A 14621-nucleotide genomic window follows, 5' to 3' on the forward strand; every position below is an offset into this window, starting at 1 on the left:
GACCAACAGTCTATCGACCAAACAAGTCGACTAAATGGGGTCAGCTATAGTCGAAAGTGTTCTACAGGGATGCTGGCCATGTTGACTACAATGATTCCCACAGTTGTGTTAAATTGGCTGGACGTTCTTTGGGTGGTGGACCATTCTTGATACACACAGGAAACTGTTGTGTGAAAAACCCAGCAGCATTGCAGTTCTTGACAAACCGGTGCTCCGGCACCTACTACCATACCCCGTTCGAAGGCACTTACATTTTTTGTCTTGCCCATTCACCCTCTGAATGACACACACAAAAATCCATGTCTCAATTGTCTCAAGGCTTCAAAATCCTTCTTTAATGAACTTGTCTTCTTCCTTTCATCTACGTTGATTGAAATGGATTCAACAAGTGACATCAATAAGAGATCACAGCTTTCACCTGGTCAGTCTGTCATGGAAAGAGCAGGTGTTAATGTTTATTATGCGATGGGGGTGGTCCATCAGCAGATTTTTAATTTAGAATGGAAAATAAATGTTCATGCATCAAATGTCAGTGCATCGAATCGTATCAAACCAAATCGTTTCAAACTAAAACGTATCGTTCCTGTATGGTATCGGACCCCAAGTATCTAGATACGTATAGAATCGTCTGGAAAGGGATCGATGCACATCCCTACTAGGGTGCTATTATGAATGCCCACCTTGCCATCCTTGTCCAGCCGACAGGCGAGGGAGGAGTTAGCTGACGTGGAGCTGCCGTTGCCGGGGGCGACAGGCACGGTGAGGACTGCCACTTGTCGCAAGGCATCGCCATCCAGGGACGCGGCGCTGACGTTTGGCGGGGTGAGGGAGGCGGCGGCACATCCCAGTGCCACCCCAGAGCGGACACAGCCCTGGGCAGGGTTGGAGGAGGAGGAGCAGGTCTGGGACTGGCACACTGCCAGGTAGGCTACAGATGTCTGTGACTGGATGGGCGTCACAGCAGCCGTGGGCCGGTCCTGACTGTGGCATGCAGCTGGGGGCAGAGGAGAGGCACGGGGTTAGACCATACACCCCTTTCATCATATATTCACAATCACATACACTATCCTACACTGGCTACATAGAACGGATGCTTGCACCCTCTTCCCCCAGGGGACCCTACCTGTCCTGACAGCGTTGCGTGCCTGGTTAACAGTCATCTGGGACGTCATGTGCATGAGCACCTTGGCCTGTCCCGTTGTCACGTGAGCAGCCGTCACCATGCCAGCAGGTAAAGGGCTGGAGAGGGCGGGGCCCGGGCAGATGGGGAGGGCCTTGTTGAAGTCAGGCCCTGGAACGATGGCCCCCAGAGGAGTGGAGGAGGGGCTGACGATGGTGACCCCTCGCCCAGCCTGGGTGCACAGAGCCAGGGGCACTTTGGGCTGGGTGCTGCCGGACATCGTCCTAATGGGACAAACAGAGGACGGGGACGAAGGGTTAGAGCTGGGAGCCTTAGGAACGCTGCACATACAGAGATAATCAGTGTGTGTGTGTGTGTGTGTGTGTGTGTGTGTGTGTGTGTGTGTGTGTGTGTGTGTGTGCGTGCGTAATGTCTGCGTCAGACCTGCTGACAGGGCTCATGTAATTGCCAGGGAACACTCCTATCTTGCCAGTGTGCATGGAGGTGCCTTTGAACCATCCATCTTGACAGCGCTCCAGCACCAGGAACATCTCTCCCTTCCTCAGCTCCAACTCATCCTCCTTACGGGGGGTGTAGGGAAACAGGGCCACGTAGCTGGAGAGGGAGGCGAGAGAGACAGGAAACATCAAACACATATGGACACACACACGGGGACGGTCCAGTTACCCTCAAGAGGAAATGAGTCAATCGAAGACGTATTGTGTTTGGAACATTTAGTCCGTCAAATGAGCTAAATTTACCCCCCACCACAGTCTATAGAATGTTCAACATCTCCGCTCTCTCTCTGAAACCCTTACTGGAAGACAGAGGCGGACAGTCCCTTCTGGACTGGTCTTCCTCAGTACATTAAGAGAAAGCTGCACTATACTACTATAGAGGAATGCTATGGTTACATTCTGGATGACACAGCTATGTGGGTCAGGGCACCACTGAGGTGCTGTAAAGGGAGTGGGAAAGGCATGTCTCAGGGAACCGCAGAGGCTTTAAAGAACCACTGCTAACAGACAGCATAGACACTTTCACTGGTGTCAGGGGAGGGGAAATGAAGACAAATGTAGACACACACATGGACAGATACACGCTTTGGGGAGGTGGGCTGTATTTCATTCCAAATCAGGTGTCTGGAGTCTCAGAGGAGTAATGATGTGAGGGGCCAGGGGTCAAAGGTGACAGACAGGGTCTCTGATAGGACCCATGAGACTGTCCCCCACAGGTGTTGCCCTTTCATCCGTCAACGGAGATCTGGGTCAACCTCTGGTGCTCCACACTGAAAGCTTAGGGGTCATTCAGAGGCTTGGAGAACTCCCAGAACCCACCCAGAAGGACCCATGCCCTAGCCATGTGTGGAACCTGCTGTTTCACTGCATGTTCTCTCGGGGTTAGCGTGCTTGTACTTTATACGTGGAAGAGTGTTACATGCATGTTTGTGTGTACTCACACTGTGGGTCTTTGCCGCCCACTCTGTTCGCTGGTGCTGGGGGAGGGTCTCTGACTGGCAGCCAACGATGAGGCTGCTCCCACTGCTGAGGATTGTGGTGGAGGCGGCGGGGGAGGAGGGAGAGCATCCTGTCAATGAAAACAACAAACATCAACAATGACAGTCTGAAAGAGATTAGACAGCATATTAGAACAGTTTACAGTAAGCTTGAATCGAATCTCACACACAAAAACATTTTTGTTTGGAACCGAAAGAAAGAGTCATGGTCCTCTGAAACATAACCCGCCAAACCTCGCTTCTTAAAACCCGCCCGCCTAACCTGGAAGCCAGCCGCACCAATGTGTCGGATGAAACACCGTTCAACTGACGACAGAGGTCAGCCTGCAGGCGCCCGGCCCGCCACAAGGAGTCGCTAGAGCGCGATGAGCCAAGTAAAGCACCCCTGGCCAAACCCTCCGCTAACCCAGACGACGCTGGGACAATTGTGCACCGCCCTATGGGTCTCCCGATCACAGCCGGTTGTGACACAGCCTGGGATCGTACCCGGGTCTGTAGTGACGCCTCTAGCACTGCGATGCAGAACCTTAGACCGCTGCGCCACTTGGGAGGCCCACCCCTGGCCTTTTAACCAATGACTGACTAGGTGTTACATAATGAGAGAAACTGGTCAGTGAAAGAGGGATATCATTTACTCTGTTCAATGAGGGAGAGTATCACTTGGCACAGAGGTTTGGTCTTGTCCCCAACTTCCCCCGAGATCTGGGAAGGAATCTCCAGCGTGCTTGTTTGCTTGTTTGTTGCTATAGAAACGACACTGGGGCCTGGTGAATCCATTGCTGTGTTTAATGAGGACCATATGAAAGTAAATACATTTCTTTAAACATTATATAGTTCAGCCCACAGGCCCGCAGTGAGCGGATTCCTCTGGGCTCTCCTCCTTGTTCTGCCTCTAGCGGGACAGAAACCAGACCTAAACAACTATTACACAATCACACACAGACACATTGGTGTACTGAGAAAGAGGTGGTTCTCTTCTAAACATGTGTAACTATCCATGTACAGTGACTTCAGAAAGTATTTATACCCATTTACTTATTATTCTACATTTTCTTGTTACAGCCTGAATTCCAAATTGATTTTCTCACCCATCTACACACACACACAATATCCCATAATGACAAAAGTGAAAACATGTCTAGACATTTTAGCTCAAATGAAATACAGAACCATCTAATTTACCTAATTATTCAGACCCCTTTGCTATGACAATACAAATTGAGCTCAGGTGCATCCAATTTCCTTTGATCACCCTTGAGATGTCATTACAACTTGATTGAAGTCCACCTGTGGCCACTTGATTTAGAAAGAAACACACCGGTCGATATAAGGTCCCACAGTTGACAGTGCATGTCAGAGCAGACACTACACTATGAAATCTAAGGAACTGTCTGTAGATCTCCGAGATATAAGCCTCATCACAATTCTATCTGGGGAAGGGTTTAACAATTCCTAGACTGTTGAAAGTTTACAAGCGCACCGTGGTCTCCATCACTGGGAAATGATAAAAATATTTAACTACCCAGACGTCAGAACCAAACTGAGCAACCAGGCAAGAAGGACCTTGTTCAGGGAGATGACCAAGAACCCAATGACCACTGACAGAACTTCAGAGTACCATGGCTGAGATGGGAGAACCTGCCAGAAGGACAACAGTCTCTATAGCACCTCACCAATCTGGGCTTTATGGGAGTGGCCAGACGGAAGCCACTCCCGAGAAAAAGGCACATGACAGCACGCCTGGAGTTTGCAAAAAAGGCATGTGAAAGATTGTGTTCTGATGGAGAAAACCAGGCACAGCTCATCACCCGTCTAACACCATCCCTACTGTGAAGCATGGTGGTGGCAGCATCATGCCATGGGGATTCTTTTCAGCAACTGGGACTGGGAGACTGGTAAGGATAGAGGGAACAATGAATGGAGCCATATACAGGAAAATTCTTAATGAGAACCTGCTTCACAGTGCAAACAACCTTAGACTGGGGCGAAGATCTACGTTCCCGACAGGACAATGACCCTAAGCATATAGCCAAAACAACGCTGGAATGGCTTCAGAACAAGAATGTGAAAGTCCTTGAGTTGCCAAACCAAAGCCCAGACTTGAATCCCATTGAAAATCTGTGGAAAGACTTGAAGATTGCGGTTCACAGCCACTTCCCATCTAACTTAACAGAGCTTGAGACAATCTGCAAGGAAGAAAATTCCCAAATCCAGATGACTCAAAGCTGAAACAGAAATGCCCAAGATGACTCAAAGCTGAAACAGAAATGCCCAAGATGACTCAAAGCTGAAACAGAAATGCCCAAGATAAAGCATTGACTCGCGTGTGAATCCTTATGGAAATGAGATAATTCTATATTTAATTTTCAATACATTTGCAAACATTTCTAAAAACATGTTTTCTCTGTCATTATGGGGTATTGCGTGTAGATCGGTGAGACAGAAAAAAAAAAAATGGAATTCAGGCTGTAACAAAATGTGGAATAAGTCAAGGGGTATGAATACTTTCTAAAGGCACTGTATCTGCAGAGAAATAAACAAGGAACAAGATAACTCTGTCTCAACGTGACATTAACAGGCCTGAGGAGCAGACAGACATAAATACTATGGAGCAATGGGGGAGGGAGTGGCACAGCACTCAGAAGGGCCTACGTGTGTGTGTGTGTGTGTGTGTGTGTGTGTGTGTGTGTGTCGCTGACGCTAGAGCGGAGATAAATAGATTGCCTGCAGGCCAGAGAAATCCTCTGTACAGAAACATCATGTAGAGTTCTCCATTGAAGCAGAGAGCTCAACCTTTATGTATACATTCTCAGCAGTACCACATAGCAACACAGCCACACCACCTTCCACACACTTAGCGCAACACTGGCACAGCCATGGCAGCAGACGCTCATACACTACTGTATGCAGGTCCAGTTTTAAGAGGAACCTGATGTAAGTGAAGTGCCATGGGCCAATTTAAAACCAGTATTAGAGAGCCAGTATTTTAGTTTCAGGTGAAGAGAGAACTCCACCTACCACAGGGATGGATGCGTAGCCCGTCTCCGGGGGAAACGTGAAGACAGTTGCCGTAGTAACAGGACTGCTGGGGGGAGGGGTCACTATGAGTCCAGCTGTGCAGATGTGTACCTGTTTAGGATGGACAAAGTCAGACAACTTCCTCAATACCACCACTACAATATAATAGCATTACACACAGAACACAGGACTGTGTGCTAGAACAACTATGGCATTTCAATGATCGTTGCCACCCTCCATTTGTGCCAGTCTGTCTCCTCACATCCAGTCTCACATAGGCAGAAGACTTATGTTTTATCTAACAGACTAGTTATTTCATCTCTAAACAGGGTTGGGGAGTAACCGATTACATGTAAGCCACTGATTACATGTAATCAATAACATGCAATCGGATTACAAAACAACGGTACCCAGTTACGTTACCAGCACAAATATTGTAATCAGATTAGAGATATTCATGAAAAACTAGATGATTCCTTATTGGATTACTTTTCAATTCAGAAAGGATGTTCGTGAAACAATACATTGACACCTTTCTGTTGTTTACTCAATGACATTCAATTCAGCATTGAAAAAAGGTGCAAGTTAAAAAAAGTTTCACCTGAGTGAGTCTAACCACAAGTCAGAGACCACTATGATGTAACACCATGTGCTTTTGATGGATCCTTTTTGTCTTCTTCTAATGCCTCTTATAGGGAAAGTAACCCAAATTACGTTACTGAGTTTGGGTAATCCAAAAGTTACATTATTGATAACAATTTTGGACAGGTAACTAGTAACTAACAGATTACATTTAGAAAGTAACCTACCCAACCCAGTCTCTTAAACATGTCACACGGCCTTAAAATGTCACATCGAATGGAAACGTCGCCTTCACAGCAGCGGTGGACCCAATTGGCTAAGTCAAGCTGTGCTGGTGTCCTGATGACACGCTTGGCTGGGTGAGGTCATATGACTGTCAAGAACAAGTTTTCATTGGCTGGGTGAAGACGGATAACTTGCTGAGAGAAAGTGAACCACAGTGATTCACCCATTGCGCGACACTGACTCACGCTTTGCGTGACACTGACTCACAGGGCAATACTGTTGGACACACAATGTCTCCTTGTACCCTTTACTCCCCACAAGCCATGCATGACTGCCCCAGACAGAGCACAGCAGCCTCAAGGTAAATCATTACAGAGGACCCACCTCAAACTCAAATCAACTGTGTAGCAGGGGAAGGTGCAGTGAGGCAAGACGGCCACAAAAACATCTCATCGTGAGGGGCTGCAGTACCGTACTAGGCTATACCTGTGTTGAGCATTTTGCTATATGTGTATGAGCCACTTATATGTGAGTGTATGTGTACAGCACATCAATTACAACGTAACAGTGTGTTCCGATTTACAACACATTAAAGAGTAGCAGTTCTGTTTTCATACACTACAGGCTCCTTTAGTCAACAGTCTCTTCAAGTCCATTCCCTCTAAAATAAAAGCAGTGGACAGAGGGCGTGTTCTTTCCCATACACTCCCTCCGCCCCCCCCGGGGCAACGACTGCTTCCCATTATTGTTTTTCAGTCTGCTTTCAAGGAGCGAGAGAAGAGAGGCGAGAGGCCGAGACAGATTCCACCTGGGGTCTCTCTCCATCTTTATATGTGTTTTTATTAAGCCCATTAATCTATAAATCAAACCCATCGTGAGTCCTACAGCGCCTGTTTCAAAGAGCAGGCTCACCTCCCAGGTGGGAACGGAGGTTTTATAATAAAGAGCGCGTCTCGTTCATAATGAGGGCAGATAAAGTCTGAAGAGTTTAAAATACATCATTCTCCCCTCCCTGTGTGGCCAAGGCTTTAATGAGAGCTGGATCATCCAAAAATGAAAAGGTATATGGGATGCACAAAAATACTCAGACAGTTTCCGGAGAAACTGTCGGCACACACACACACACACACACACACACACACTGAGGAATGCCAGCAGCAGAAAGGATTTGTGAGGCTGCTGTTTCCCAGGAGAAGCTGTGGGTAAAGCATGTTAGTGTGTCTGAAATGTGTTGCAGCCCAATGCCCAGGGGGGGGGGGTGAGACAGCGAGAAGACACTCAATTGGTACATTCTATTCTCCTACTCAAAATATAACCAAGAAGAGAATCACACCCTCCAAAATAAATGCTCAATTTCTGACTGCTGCAACAGTCAGAAAGAGCCAGGGACTACGAGGGAGACCACTCAAATGTCAAATTTTTTAAGATGCACTACATGACCAAAAGTATGTGGACACCTGTTCGTCGAACATCTCATAAAAAAGAATGGCCATTAATATGGAGTTGGTCCCGCCTTTGCTGCTATAACAGCCTCCAATAGTTGGAAGGCTTTCAAGAAGCCACAAGCATTAGTGCGGTCGTGCACTGATGTTGGGCGATTAGGCCAGGCGCGCAGTCGGCATCCCAAATGTGTTCGATGGGGTTGAGGTCAGGGCTCTGTCAAGTTCTTCCACACCGATCTCAACAAACCATTTCTATATGGACCTTGCTTTGTGCACGGGACTGTTGCCACAAAGTTGGAAGCACAGAATCTTCAGTTGGCACTATACATTGGGTCAGTTAGCATTTTCCTGACATCCGCCAAACCCAGATTTGTCTGTCAGACTGCAAGATGGTGAAGCGTGATTCATTACTCCAGAGAACGCATTCCCACTTCTCCAGTCCAATGGCGCACAAGCTTTACACCACTCCAGCTGATGCTTGGTATTGCGCATGGAGATCTTAGGCTTGTGTGCGGCTGCTCGGCCATGGAAACCCATTTCATGACGCTCCCGACGAACAGTTATTGCGCTGACTTTGCTTCCCGAGACAGTATGGAACTTGGTAGTTAGTGTTGCAACCGAGGAAAGACGATTTTTACACGCTACGCGCTTCAGCACTCACCGTTCCCGTTCTGTGAGTTTGTGTGCCTTATCACTTCACGGCTGAGCCGTTGTTGCCCCTAGATGTTTCCACTTCCAATAACACTTAGAGTTGACCAGGGCAGATATAGCAGGGCAGACATTTGACGAACTGACTTGTTGGAAAGGTAGCATCCTTGTGCTACGTTGTCACAGCTCTTCAGTAAGGCCATTCTACTGCCAATGTGTGTCTATGGAGATTGCATGGCTGTGGGCTCAATTTTATACACCTGACAGCAACGGGTGCGGCTGAAATAGCCAAATTCAGTCTTTGGAGGGGTGTCCACATACTTTTGTATATACAGTGTACTTCAAACCAAAATAACACTCATGAAATGAAGTCAATATTTAACCTTCATGTGAAGAGAGTGTATGCTCATTGGCAATGTCAGTATAGAAGTCCATACTCTGTATACCAAGCAGGCTGGGGTGAGGCAGCTGTCGTCTCAATGCTCCTCTACGCTGTTCTCCACTGGAGAGAAAATGAAGAAAAAAACTAGGCGACCTACTAAAGGTTCTCACAGCCCCGTCAGTCACAGAACACTTCAGCCTGCCTGACACGCTAACTAATCATCTGTCTGTCTGTGTGTCTGTCAATCTTATAGTCTGTGTGTCTGTCTGCCTGCTAAACTGTCTGTCTGTCTGTGTCTGTCAAGCCCCCAGCCACCCCACCCTCTCTCTCTCTCTCTCTCTCTCTCTCTCTCTCTCTCTCTCTCTCTACAGAGTTTGACAACCACAGAGCAGCTGTGAGTGGTTGCCATTCCGAGGTTGCTGTGGAAACCTCGGGGGCTAAGCTGGAGTCTTTTTTGCGGGCGAGTGGAGTCACGCAGCCGTAATTTCAAACGCTTGGACGGAGCCTTGGCCTGTTTGGCATGACGGGGGGAGAGAGGGAGGGAAGTGTGGGTAATTGCTGACATAAGGAGAGTGGGAATCTTTATCAGGGAACAAAAACATCTGATGAAAACAAGAGTGTGGAATCTGCTTGTTGTTTGTGCTTGTTGCGTGAGCGTCTTTAGTGCACCTAGTTTCCCTCGGTTCCTCACTCATTACGTCTGATTAACAAGCCCAGATGGACAGTGTGGAGCCGACATGGACAGGAAGCAGGACACACACTGAGGGTTATGACAGATCTGGTGACAGAGTGACAAGTCCATCATCACCTACCCCATGTGACAAGTGATTATACACTTGTCCATTGTACAGACACCCACCCATAGACAGATGAGCTGTTATGCGGGCCAACATGACGGTTTTTACAATTCTGGTTTAAGCGGGTTGTTCAGAACAAAGTTCTACAGTAAATTATATAGGAATTCATTACTAGGGACAATAGACTTTGGGTTCTGGGTAAATTAATTCCATTCATCATATACAAGAGTGCTTCAGACATAAGGTTCTCTCGATTTAGTGGCTTCCTCGTTGAATACAAGGCCCCTAACCAAACAGTACAAAGACACTGGACAAGAGGGAACGCAGTAGCTCCCTCTCCCTTCTATCTCACCTGTGAGGGTGCGCTGCAGGACAGTCCTCCGCTGATCTCGCCGATGCGTGCGGCTGCCGTGGGATTGGAGGAGCTGATGAGGACCGGCCCACTGATCTCCATGGAGTGTCTCTGGGGGGGCGGGGCCAGACAGGGCTTGTGGGACATGGTGAGGGAGGTGAACGAGTGGCGCTTCTTACTGTTCTTCTTCTCCCCGGCCCGGTGGGGGCCCCCGTTACTCTGGGGGCCCGACGAGGCCCCCTCGCCAGAGTCCCCACTGGAGTCCCCAGGCTTGTCTAACTCAATCAGCTGGCGGGCCGCAGAGTTAAACTACAGAAGGAGAGAGGGAACAGGATGGATATAGGGAAGGCGGGAAAAGAAGAAGGGAGAACATGGAGAGTAGGATGTGGAGGGGTAGATAGGAGAGAAAGGGAGTTGTTAATATGATAATGAAAGCTGTCACTCTTCATAATGAACCTAGCTATAGTGAAAACCACCCTTTGCCGTTATCTGATGGGAGAAAGCAGTGTGCTGAGAACGCTGCCAGTGCCAGGGGGTTGAGAGAGGACCTTGGGCTCAGGGGGAGTGGAGGGTTTTCAGGCAGCCAGCGAGCGGAGGAGACTGCAGGCCTTCACTGCCTCTTTCGTGTGAGGCAGGAATCAAAGGAGGAACACTAAAAAGGGTTTAGCTAATCACAGGGAGGACGAGGGAGCACTCCACGACACAGATAGCCCCGAGCTGCTCTTCCTCTACTTAGAACATCAAAGCAGAGAATTTTCACACCAATCCTGAGGAGAGGCAGTGCTAAGCTGGGTTCACCAAGTGGTCCCGTGTACACACGTAGCACTAGATCAGATTTACAGCCAAGTATATACAGCCAAATATAGAACGGGTATCAGTATAGAATCACTGCACAGACAGAACTCCCCATCCATAATCAAGTGTGGTTATGCAAGACCTAGATTTGGGTTTGTCCTCTATAACAGTACCAGAATTGTTCATATTTTCTTTTAAAAAGCTATTTACTGTGTGACATATGCTGAGTACTCATCATTGGGATATTTGTGTAACCTGTGCGAGACACGAGTGAAACATGTCTTCCTTGGAGGAAAACATAGTATGTCTGCTGTGAAAACACAGCCAATTGTATATGCACGAATGATTTCGCATCCATTCCCTTCAAAAACGCCCCCGTCGGGAAATTAGACAAACCTAAAATCTGTCACATGAACAGGGCCTTCTTCTCCTCCTCTGCTTCTAAGAATGTCACTTTCGACGTCAGAGTCAAAATCATCCACACGGAAAAAGGTCTTGCCTTCCTCAAATTGCGCTTCCTATTATGACAAGTCTCCACCCACTCCTGTGCGTCTCTCTACCATGCTCCTCCATTAAGAGAGAAATGCTGTTCTAAAAGGTTTTCATAGTGCCACTGGTTACTTCTGCATGTTACTTCTACATTCTCCGGTTATGTTTCAGGTCTATTACACAGGTAAAGTTCATCAACCCAGCAGACAGTTCTCTCCTAAAACAGCAGTGATCAGTGAGGCTTTAGGAGGACGGTGAATTACCTCAGGATGGCCAATCGGCAGGAAATCTACTGGCATGTTTAGTACTTTGGTGAAATATACTTTGACTGTTTTCAGGGGCGAAGCAACAGGGGAGAGCAGAGAGAGCACTAATGTGCACATTTTGCAAGATGTCTAACAAAGCAAAAATGATAGCACTAACACACTCAGCATTTTCCAACCTCTTCCTGAGGTAAAATACCCCCCCCGGACATATCAGGGACGCTCCGGGAACATTTCGCTTACCTCAACATACGATATGGGGAAGATTCCTATTTTATCCCCCAGCATTCCCTCTGCCCAGTTTTCATCCACTCGGCGAATCACAGTCAGAATATCATCCTAGAAGAGAAAATATACAGAGGTTGTTACCGGGCAGACTGTCATTAAAGATGCTGCTAACCAGCAGAGTTTTAGATCCTTTATGAAGAAAGAGCGAGACCATGTTTTATTAAAAACTAAAAGGAAGTGCCCACATTAAGGCTAGACTGCATTATAAGAGCAATAAACTGGATCCTGTTTAGAAAGGAACAAGCCAAGCACTTTCCTTTGTTTCAGATTTTGCTCATAAGACATAAAAAAACAGCAGACAGCTTATAAAAGTCAAAGATAGAAAGTAATGACCCATTGGGTATATTTGAGTAGATCCAGGAATGAAGTAATTTAGCAACAGGGGTTGGAACCGGTTGAAGGATACGTTAAAACAACACAATTATTTTACATTTATACTGTTCTGGAACAGAAGCGTTATTTTAAACACATGGGAACCGGTTAATGCCGTTCTTTTATGTTCTGGGCATTTTTTTCCCACAGTCCCACAAAAATCGCATCAAAGCTCTATTCATGTGACAGTTTAGCATCTATGCAAAGCCATCACTGTCACTCAGAGACGTGTTCCAGTGTCTGCCTGTCAGTGCGTGTGTAGGCTACCTGCCCCTGTCCAAGCATAGGTTACTGTAGAATGCTGACCATATTACAACTGTGATTCAGAAGTTAGCGACATTTTTTATAAGAGAAGAATGTAACTTTTTCAATGCTAGTTAAGGATACTATAACATAATCTAATTCAGATAACACGTGTCATAAGATGCCCAGCCTCCTGCTCCACCCCTCTTCCCACCTGCAACATTTCAGTTGTATCTCACGTCTGTCCATAGTGACTGGCAGCACAGTGTGTGTTTGTCTTTCATTATGATTAAACCATGCAAAAGACAATATGCTCTTAACAACTTTCCTATACAAATTAAATAGCTTAACTGCTCCATTATGAGCTGCTCTAATGTAAAAAAATATATATATATTTGAGGTTTAAAAAGGAACAATATAAACCGGTACTTTTTGGGGGTTTGAACCGGTTCAGAACTTTCTTTTTCGAACAGTGGAATGAAAAAAAACGAAACGATTGGAAAAATGTATTCCAACCCACTTAGCAATTGTACAGTAGGTGCAGTGTGAGCGTGGATAACTGGTCCTCTACACTAGGAGGGAAAATGTATTGCATCAGCAGGACACGTCACAAAGACCGCCACGAACTCACTCAGAGTGTGGTCAGGGTTAAGCCACAGAGCTTTTACAATCAACAGTTGAGCTGTTAGACGCTCCAAAAACAGGAAAATGACAGCTTAGGAAAAAAACAGTATAGGTTGTAATTAAAACTCTTGCTACTATGTCCTATGTGGTACGTCTGTAAAGTCTAGTGTCGTCACGATACCCACATTTTACAAACGATACAAGGCCAAGTATCACGATACCAAGTAGTATCGGGGGGGAATGTTGTGCTACACAACCAATCTGTGACTGATGTTCACACTTCTACTCAATACAACACATACTGAATTTAACGTCACACTGTTCAATGTATAACATAGAATGGCAAATTACTCATATTTGCAAAGGTCTACCTGTGATTTGCTGCACTCATAAGCACAAACTCACACGGCTCCCAACTTTAAAAAATGTTAGGCACCAAACAGAATGTAAGGTGCACCAGAAAAATATAGATTTTTGATATAGTTAGGCCTATATGAATCCTACCTTTGAATAAACATCCTGTGAGTAGCAGACCCTTTTCCTTTCTTCCTGTGCCAATCAAATTTGCCTAGATCTACTGTGAAGTTACCAGGTTGTTAGCTAGCTAGGTAACATGACTGAAAATTGTGTGTTATCAAACCAATAATTAGCGGTCCGGGATTGGTTTAAAAACGTCTCGCGACATGGTTTGTGAAATTATATCAAAATGCGCAAAATGTTGCCGGAAGACAAAACGTTAGCTCCGGTTATATGAGTCAACAATGTTTTCATTTTCTATGCCGTTTTCCATGCTGTTGCAAAGCTGTTTTTCTTCTCTGGCACTGCTGCGTGGCAGCCAACTTGCAAAGCCTATACTCAGACTGGCCTGTGCTCTTGGTTATATCAGGGATGAAATGATGTACAATGTATCAACTTTGCTTGCTCTGTGCACTGCTCCAATGTATCAAATGTAACAAAAGACTGATCAGGGTCTCCATCCCCACTCACCATCAAGGCTATATTATATTTACAAAACTGATGGAGGAATAGATGTGCATGGAGGGCAGACGGAGAGAAGCTGGTGGGTGAGGGCTGGTAGGGGATGCTGAGAGACGCAGGTGGGTGAGGGCTGGTAGGGGATGCTGAGAGACGCAGGTGGGTGAGGGCTGGTAGGGGATGCTGAGAGACGCAGGTGGGTGAGGGCTGGTAGGGGATGCTGAGAGACGCAGGTGGGTGAGGGCTGGTAGGGGATGCTGAGAGACGCAGGTGGGTGAGGGCTGGTAGGGGATGCTGAGAGACGCAGGTGGGTGAGGGCTGGTAGGGGATGCTGAGAGACGCAGGTGGGTGAGGGCTGGTAGGGGATGCTGAGAGACGCAGGTGGGTGAGGGCTGGTAGGGGATGCTGAGAGACGCAGGTGGGTGAGGGCTGGTAGGGGATGCTGAGAGACGCAGGTGGGTGAGGGCTGGTAGGGGATGCTGAGAGACGC

At 47.0% G+C, this 14621-nt stretch overlaps 1 protein-coding gene across 2 annotated transcripts in view; it reads right to left on the minus strand.

Annotated features, from left to right (window-relative positions):
- LOC115192401 (E3 ubiquitin-protein ligase SH3RF1) overlaps window positions 1–14621 on the minus strand; it is a 48985-nt gene that overhangs the window by 6581 nt on the left and 27783 nt on the right. The window contains exons 4-11 of one of the 2 annotated variants that reach the window (XM_029750873.1): window positions 11873–11968; window positions 10083–10391; window positions 5655–5765; window positions 2580–2707; window positions 1565–1735; window positions 1124–1404; window positions 681–994; window positions 329–427 (exon numbers count right to left, since the gene is read on the minus strand). In XM_029750873.1, coding sequence (XP_029606733.1) covers window positions 395–427; window positions 681–994; window positions 1124–1404; window positions 1565–1735; window positions 2580–2707; window positions 5655–5765; window positions 10083–10391; window positions 11873–11968 — 1443 coding nt within the window. In that variant the 3' untranslated portion in view covers window positions 329–394. Of the gene's footprint in view, window positions 1–328; window positions 428–680; window positions 995–1123; window positions 1405–1564; window positions 1736–2579; window positions 2708–5654; window positions 5766–10082; window positions 10392–11872; window positions 11969–14621 lie in introns of those variants that run through there. The other variant, XM_029750872.1, reaches the window with a different exon arrangement.

Source organism: Salmo trutta, chromosome 4 (genome assembly GCF_901001165.1).
Source record: "Salmo trutta chromosome 4, fSalTru1.1, whole genome shotgun sequence".
In the NCBI taxonomy this organism is placed as follows: domain Eukaryota; kingdom Metazoa; phylum Chordata; class Actinopteri; order Salmoniformes; family Salmonidae; genus Salmo; species Salmo trutta.